Raw genomic sequence first — 8,459 nt, forward strand, 5'->3', positions numbered from 1 at the left:
AGAGGGAGAGGGAGAGGGAGAGGGAGAGGGAGAGGGAGAGGAGGAGGCGGTGCCGGAGCAGAGAGCCAGTGCTGGCTAGGCGCGGGCTGCAGAGTGACGGGATGTGTCGGTGTCGGGGCGCAAGGCTGGCGGGACTGGCCACGGTGCTCCTGGGTGCGTGGGGATGGCAGGGCTGAATGGGGGCCGAGGCTGAGTCTGGGGTGGCTCATGCAGGTCCCTCGATGCTGTCGTCTCCTCTGGCTTTTTCACGGATATCTGGCCCCAACCAGCCTCTCTTCCATCCCGCATTCTCTCTAGAAAACTAATTGCTATATTCTTTGTCCAGCACTCCCTGCTTCCCCTCTTTCCTCCTAGTCTTTCCTTATAACTCATTAAGTCATTCCTTCACCATGACACTTTATTTTTATCATTCCTTTGACCCTCCTTTTTGCTTTTTAAATTATTCTGCTCTTCCACCATTCATGCATTCATCTCTCCACCAACTATTAATGGGCATTTCTGTTACAGCACATGTTGACAGCTTCTGTAAACTCTTCTCCTCATAATCTCTCTATGTTCCTGACTTCTCTTGTGGGATTTGTCCTGGGAAACAGCAGGCAGGGCTGTGCAGTTTATCAGGTCTATTTCTTATTTTTCTCCCCGGCAGTGGCTGTGGGCAGAGCGCAGGTGCAGCAGGACCCTTCGGCAGAGACCATCGAGGGCATCGCCATCAGCATCAACTGCTCACATCCCAACATAAAGACAAGCGACTACATCTACTGGTATCGTCAGCTCCTGGACCGAGGTCCCGAACTCCTCGTGTGGGGTACTAAAGGCTCCAGACCTCTGTCGGACCCGCCAGGACGGTTGTCGGTGGCGGCAGACCGCCGGTCCAGCGCCCTGTGGCTCGAACGGCCCCGGCGCGGGGACGCGGCGGTGTATTACTGCGCCGTGGGAGACACGGGGAGAGGAGCCGGGGCTGCGGCCGGACACGAACCGCCGCGGGCGGGGTCGGGTGGGTTTGGGGGGGAGCGGGTGAACAACACCGGTCGGATCCGCCAGGGAGCGCTGCCGCTCCACCCGCAGCTGCCGCCTTGTCCCGCGGGCTCCGGGGCGGTTCCGTTGCCCGAGCGGCACCGGCACCAGCTTCAGCATCAACATCGGCATCGCCATTGACATTTCCGTTGTCACCCCCCGCGGGACGGAGACAGACATACCCCGTCACATCACGGTGGAATCGTGACCGGAGCAGTGTCGGTGTCCGGTGGTGGCCGGGAAAGAGCGACTGCAGTCGCCGGCCCCGCCGGCTCCCGGCGAGGAGCAGCGACATTCTGCTCTGCAGAGTGGGGCGGGCAGAGAGATCCTCCTGCCCACGGGCAGCTGCACAGCCCTTGCTCCTGCTGCAATGACCCTCCCATGGAACACACGGGAGCTCTTCTTGGGCTTTTGGTTTTCCCCAGCAGCACAGCCAAGGGACCGCTGAGCAGGTGCTTTCCTCTGCTCTGTAAACACAGGGACTCCTGTGCTAAAGTGCTAATGCAAAACTTGACTTAGAAAACAACAAGCAGAATGGGTTTCATGTGTTGCTACTTTGTTAAAGCTCAGATATGCAATTTAAAACTGTGTCCTCCAGCTACACACTTTCAGGGAGATTTCATACATTTCCTGTTAGTGTTACAAAGTCATTGCATGGAGTTAGGAGCTCAAGCTCCACATCAACCAGGAACAGGGGATGTCAAGGTCACAGGCACCTTCAAACACTCCCCACAGTGGCTCATTATTGAGACCACGAGCTTGTGTGTCAGGAGTCAGAAGCTTGGCAGTTGAGGCCCAGGAGACAGCACAAAGCTTGCACTGGTCCCACTGACCGCAGCCCCAAGTGATGCCAGGTTTCTACTTGAAGAGTGAGACAGAAAGACATCGGCTAAGTTGCCCTGAGCGACTGGAGATCTGAGGTGAGTGAGAGCTGGCAGGAGGCCTCTGGGAAGAGACTGTGGGCTCCAGCCAGTCCCCAGGGGCATCTGTATGGCTCGAGTAGCTGACAGAGCTGTTCACAGCCCATGGTCAGAGGTTACAGAGGCACAGAGTGAAGGATCAGCCCTGCTCTCTGTCACAGCTGGACTTTCTAACTGTGTTCCCAGGACAAATAAGGCAGAGCAACAGACATGGCCAGTCCAGCACACAGATCTGCCACATGCTCACATGGTATTGACCCCTCTTCTCATTGCCTTCTTCTATCTTCTCACACTTGCTCCCAGCCAAACTACCTTTTCTGGTCTCAGCTCCTTCCCCTAAACAAAGCAGGCTTGCAAAATCACCAAATGCTTTTCCATTGCATCCCGTAATGAGGTCTGATACTGATGTATTCAGAAACATTGATGAGTCTATATAATGGTATTCTCACCCTTCTGGATGGCATGAGAAGATCACTACGGACTGTTCTCCCTTGCTGGGGGGTGGCTGGACTTTCTGTGATCTCCAGGAGGAGCAAAAAGCTGTAGTTGATCTCTCCATAGGGCCTCTTCATGGCAGAAGTGGGGACTCTCAAGGACATCCAACTCATTCCCTCCCATCAGCTCTATACACCCATTCCAAGATCCCCCCTGAACCCTCTCTTCCCCAAACTGGACACTGTCAGCCCTCTCAGCGTATCCTCATAGGAAAGATGTTCCAGTCCCTGCACCATTTTGCTGATCTTGACACAGTATCTTTCTTGTATCAGGAGACCCAGAACTGGAGCCAGAGCTCCAGAGTTGGCCTCACCAGCAATGAGTAGAGAGGGAGGATCAGGTCCGTTGTCCTGCTGGTTGACTCTCTTCCCACTGCAGCCCAGACTGCTGTTGGTCTTCCTTGCCATGAGGGTCCATTGCCACAGCAGACACAGGAACACCTCAGAGCTGCTGAAACTGAGCAGGACACAGCAGTGAGTATTCAGGAGAAGTATCCCAGCTGCTTGTCCAGCTCTTACTCTTCCCTCCGCATGCACCAATGACCACTCTTGGAAAAGAGGACTCTTGATAGAAGATGTGACTCCTCCCGTGGTTTTACCTCCTTTCCATAAAAATCCCTAAAGATATAAAGTGTCCTCCTAGCCCTGCATGTGGGGATAAGTGAAAGCCTCAACGTGTGAGCAAGACCCGTCAGCCAGGCACTGGACAAGAGTTTCTGTTGAACGCCTTGAATTGTTTCCCTGTTCCTCACATGTCGCCTCCAGCTTAGGGACTGACCAGTGCTTTTCTGGGGCTGGGGTGGAGTCCCTGTGTCCCCGTGGGTTCTCTGCCCAACAGAAAAATGCTGATGGCTGTACTTCTAGGATGTGTCTTTCTGGGATCTTGTTTAGTCCAGGAACAGGAAACTTTCAGCATTTTGAGGAACTCACTCACCTGAGCAAGTTCAGCAGAGGCCCCTGTAAGGGTGTGTGGAATGTGAGAGCAGCTGGTTCACTAAGGCTGGCTGATCAAGTCCCTTTTCCTTTCAAAGGGAAGAACAAGGAAAAGGGAAAGCAATAAACAAAGCATACAATGACACCAGTCTCTCAGTAATTGATAAGGGACGCAGGGAAGGAGACCAGAGCTCTGCAGTCTCTAATTGATGAGCCATTGGTAAACTGCAGGTGTAGATTTGAAGTGGGACAGTCTGAGCTGTGTAAGTGACAGGGAGTGAGAGGAGCAACATAAGGATTCTGGATGTATGAGGGGTTTTTGCAGGACTAGAGAACACTTCTGAAGGCATGTGTAGGGGAGGGGTCAAAGGAACGGGGAAAAGGGGAGACTGGGGAGGAGCAAGGGGACTGAACAGAAAGGAGGAAGAAAATAGAAGGCTGTACCGACAGGTGAGGCAGGACTGGTCAGTGCATTTGTTGGGAAGATCCCTATGCCTGACCACTACAGTCCCCCCGGCCTTCTTATTAAATCCTTTCTTAACCATCCTTCTGTGTAACGTCCCATGTTTGAGTGCCAGTAGTTGGGAAGAGTGGTGTGAAAGAGAGAACTGGGTGCCAGTAACTGGATGGACTGTGCTGTGTGCAGCAAGACCTCCAGCCAGCAGCTGGAGAAGAGACGTCTGCTCCCAGGGTCTGTCAGTCTCTGTGTCAGTAGCTGGAGGAACAACATCGCACATGCATGCGTGAGAAGTCATTGGAGGGATATCAGTGTTTGTTGGTGTTCTTTCTGAATTTAAGTTGATGCTCACGTGTGTTTGTGGAATTTTTTGGCATATTGCAAACTTGCTTGCCCTGTGAGTGGATGGAAAAGTTGTATCTAAAGCCAAAGCCAGTGGTGGGTAAGGTGGCCCAAGGCCAGCACATGACTGCTCAACAGACTGATACTACCAAGCTGTGGTAATGTTTGAGGGATCCAAGAGTTTGGAGATAAGTGTGAGACGAGTAGGTGATTGTGTCCATCTCTTTGTCAGTGAACATCAGACTGGCTATGGCAGGGAGAAGGAGGAGCCCCAGGTTCTGGGTCAGAGGGCCCTGGCTCCAGGCAGGGCTATGAGATGGGCTGAGGACCCATGCTGATATCGGAGGGGTGCAGGAATGCGGGTGTGCTGGTGACTCCAGAAGGTGAGGGGGGGGGTGTTTGCACTATGGAAATGTATGACCCAGGCATAATGGAGACAGTCCAAAAAAGGGACACTTAGATGATGAAGAGACTGGAGCAGTTCCTCGGATCAGCTGACTGAAGCCAGCTCTGCCGGAGCCGGGAGCGAAATCTCGAAGCTACAGAGGTAAGAGAGGGTAAAGAGAGGGGTTTCTGGTCGCGTTTTCGATTCCGCTACCCGGGAGTCCCCGGCAGCCCTTGCGGAACCGGCTGACGTGGCGCGACCGTTACCACGGTGACGCGGGAGATTTAAAAGCGGCTGTAACTCGAGACAAGCACTCAGTTCCTCGGATCAGCTGACTGAAGCCAGCTCTGCCGGAGCCGGGAGCGAAATCTCGAAGCTACAGAGGTAAGAGAGGGTAAAGAGAGGGGTTTCTGGTCGCGTTTTCGATTCCGCTACCCGGGAGTCCCCGGCAGCCCTTGCGGAACCGGCTGACGTGGCGCGACCGTTACCACGGTGACGCGGGAGATTTAAAAGCGGCTGTAACTCGAGACAAGCACTCAGTTCCTCGGATCAGCTGACTGAAGCCAGCTCTGCCGGAGCCGGGAGCGAAATCTCGAAGCTACAGAGGTAAGAGAGGGTAAAGAGAGGGGTTTCTGGTCGCGTTTTCGATTCCGCTACCCGGGAGTCCCCGGCAGCCCTTGCGGAACCGGCTGACGTGGCGCGACCGTTACCACGGTGACGGAAGTCACACCCCTCCCCCTTGCTTTGAAAAAGCCTCTTGGAGCCCACCAGGTGCTGGAAGGTGAAGTGCTTGTGAGGCAGGTGAGCACCACCCACACGGTGCTGCAGCAGCGACTGGGGCTGCTTGTGCAGTGGGGCTCAGAGGTTCTGTCACTCCTCGCTGTTAGACCTCTCACTTGCTGCTGGTGACACAGACTGGGGTGTGGCAGGGCAAGTAGACTGGACACAACTAGCTCTTGTAGGTGAGTTTGTCCGGGGTTACATTTGTTTTCTTGTCCCCAATTTAGCTAAGGGTAGCAATGGTTTCTAGAAAAAGGAAAGCTGTTGCTGCCGTTAATACAAAGAGTGTGTCTACACAGACACTACCTGCCAAGAAGGATGCAGCCACCCAGGCTTCTGGCTGCGCAGAGTGTCTGTGCCTGGCATTAGTATCCGAGAATGGTATGGGAGACACCTGTGTACGATGTGACCAGGTGAATGACTTACTGTGCCTAGTGGCAGAGCTTAAGGAAGAGGTGGAGAGACTAAGGAGCATTAGGGAGAGTGAAAAAGAAATAGACTGGTGGGGTCAGGCTCTTTTGACTCCTAAGGGTGTGCAACAGGAGATGGCAAAGCCTTGTCCCTCCTGCCATAAGGCGGATACAGCAGATCTAATTAATGAGGGGGAATGGAAACAGGTCCCTGATCGGAGAGGTAAAAGAACCCTCTCTCGAACCCCATCACCACCCTTGGTGCCCCTAACAAATAGATATGAGGCCCTGGACCCTGAAAATCAGGCAGAGGATAGCCAAGAAGATCCACCTGGAGAGCCCTCTGGATGGACCTCATCAACAAAAAGAATCGTAACTGCAGCTGTAAGAGGAAAAAAAAAAAGAAGAGTGGTAGTAGTCGGCGACTCTCTTCTGAGGGGAACAGAGGGCCCTATATGTCGCCCAGACCCATCCCACAGGGAGGTCTGCTGCCTTCCTGGGGCCAGGGTGAGGGACATTAATAGAAGACTTCCGGAGCTAATTCAGCCCTCAGACTACTATCCCCTGTTAGTAGTCCAAGCTGGCAGCGAGGACATCAACAGAAGAAGTATCAAGATAATTAAGAAGGACTTTAAAGCACTGGGTCAGTCAGTTCATGGGACGGGAGCACAAGTGATATTTGCCTCAGTTCCTGTGCTAGCTGGGATGGATGAGGAACTAAATAAAGAGAGGAGCAGAAAAGCCCATCTCATCAACAGGTGGCTTAAGGATTGGTGTCACCGTCAAAATTTTGGGTTTTTTGACCATGGGCCAAGCTTCGTGGTACCCAGTCTCCTCAAATCAGATGGGCTTCATCCTTCTAGGGGGAGCAAGAGGACTATAGCCCATAAGTTGGCAGGGCTGATCAGGAGGGCTTTAAACTAGGTTTGAAGGGGGAAGGGATTGAAACTGGGCTCTCCAAAAATCAGCCTACGGATGGAAAGCCCAAATTAAGAGGGAAATCAGCAGCCCACTTGAAGTGCATGTACACTAATGCACGCAGTATGGGCAACAAACAAGAGGAGCTGGAAGCCATCGTGCAGCAGGAAAGCTATGACATAATTGCCATCACAGAAACATGGTGGGATGACTCATATGACTGGAGTGCTGCTATGTGTGGCTACAAGCTCTTCAGAAAAGATAGGCAGGGTAGGAGAGGTGGAGGGGTGGCTTTATATGTTAGAGAGTCACTCGACTCTGTTAAACTTGAGGTCAGCAGTGACAAGGTTGAGTGCCTGTGGACCAGAGTCAGGGGGAAGTCCAACAAGGCTGACATCCTCGTGGGTGTCTGTTACAGACCACCCAACCAGGACGATGAAGGAGATGAATTATTCTACAAGCAGCTGGCAGATGTCTCAAAATCGACGGCCCTTGTTCTTGTGGGTGACTTTAACCTGCCAGATATCTGCTGGGAGCTCAATACTGCACAGAAGAGGCAGTCTAGGAAGTTCCTAGAGTGTATAGAGGACAATTTCCTTCATCAGCTGGTAAATGAGCCCACCAGGGGCAAGACCCCGCTAGACCTACTGTTTACAAACAGAGAAGGGCTGGTGGGAGATGTGGTGGTTGGAGGCCGCCTGGGGCATAGCGACCATGAAATAATAGAATTTTCAATACTCAGAGATGCAGGGAGAACCATTAACAAAACCTCTACGCTGGACTTCCGGAGGGCAGATTTTTGCCTATTCAGAAGTCTAGTTCAGAGCATACCCTGGGAAACAATGCTTAAAAACAAGGGGGCCCAGGAGGGTTGGACATGCTTCAAGCAGGTGGTTTTGAGTGCACAGGAACAGGCTATACCAGTGTGCCGAAAGGCTAGCCGGCGGGGAAGACAACCGGCTTGGCTAAACAGGGAGATTTTGAATGAAATCAGAAATAAAAAGAGACTTTACCGACTGTGGAAAAAAGGGCTGGCTACTTATGAAGAATTTATGGAAATAGCTAGATCATGCAGAAAAAAGATCAGGGAAACAAAAGTGCAATTTGAAGTTAACTTGGCCAATTCTGTCAGGGATAATAAAAAGTCCTTCTTCAAATATGTTAATAACAAAAGGAGGGGCAAGGAAAACCTCCATTCTCTGTTGGACTATGAAGGAAATATAGTTAACAAAGATGAGGAGAAAGCTGAGGTACTTAATACCTACTTTGCCTCAGTTTTTACCAGTAATACAGGTGGCCCTCAGGACAACTCATCTCTGGAGGTGGTTGGCAGAGATAGGAAGCCAAATAGGCCCCTTGTATTCCAGGAGGACATAGTTGGTGATTTACTGAGCCATCTGGATCCTCACAAGTCTATGGGACCAGATGGGATCCATCCTAGGGTGATGAGGGAGCTAGCAGAAGAACTTGCCAAGCCGCTCTCCATCATCTTCCAACAGTCCTGGCTCACTGGGGAGGTCCCATATGATTGGAAATTGGCCAACGTTACCCCAGTCCACAAAAAGGGCTGCAGAGCTGACCCTGGCAACTACAGGCCTGTCAGCCTGACCTCGGTGCCTGGCAGGGTTATGGAGCAGATCATCCTGAATGGAATCACACAGCACCTTCAGGATGGACAAGCGATCAGACCCAGCCAGCATGGGTTTAGGAGGGGCAGGTCCTGTCTGACCAACCTGATCTCCTTCTATGATCAGGTGACTCACCTGGTGGATGAGGGGAAAGCTGTGGATGTGGTCTATCTGGACT

At 52.3% G+C, this 8,459-nt stretch overlaps 1 gene segment (V, D, J or C); it reads left to right on the plus strand.

Moving 5' to 3' along the window:
• Nucleotides 1-28: 28 nt before the first annotated feature.
• Nucleotides 29-3,686, plus strand: LOC135576213 (T cell receptor alpha variable 4-like). The segment is given in 2 exon segments: nucleotides 29-153; nucleotides 647-3,686. Coding segments are annotated over 2 exon segments (561 nt in total).
• Nucleotides 3,687-8,459: the final 4,773 nt, after the last annotated feature.

Source organism: Columba livia, chromosome 23 (genome assembly GCF_036013475.1).
Source record: "Columba livia isolate bColLiv1 breed racing homer chromosome 23, bColLiv1.pat.W.v2, whole genome shotgun sequence".
NCBI classification, from domain to species: Eukaryota; Metazoa; Chordata; class Aves; order Columbiformes; family Columbidae; genus Columba; species Columba livia.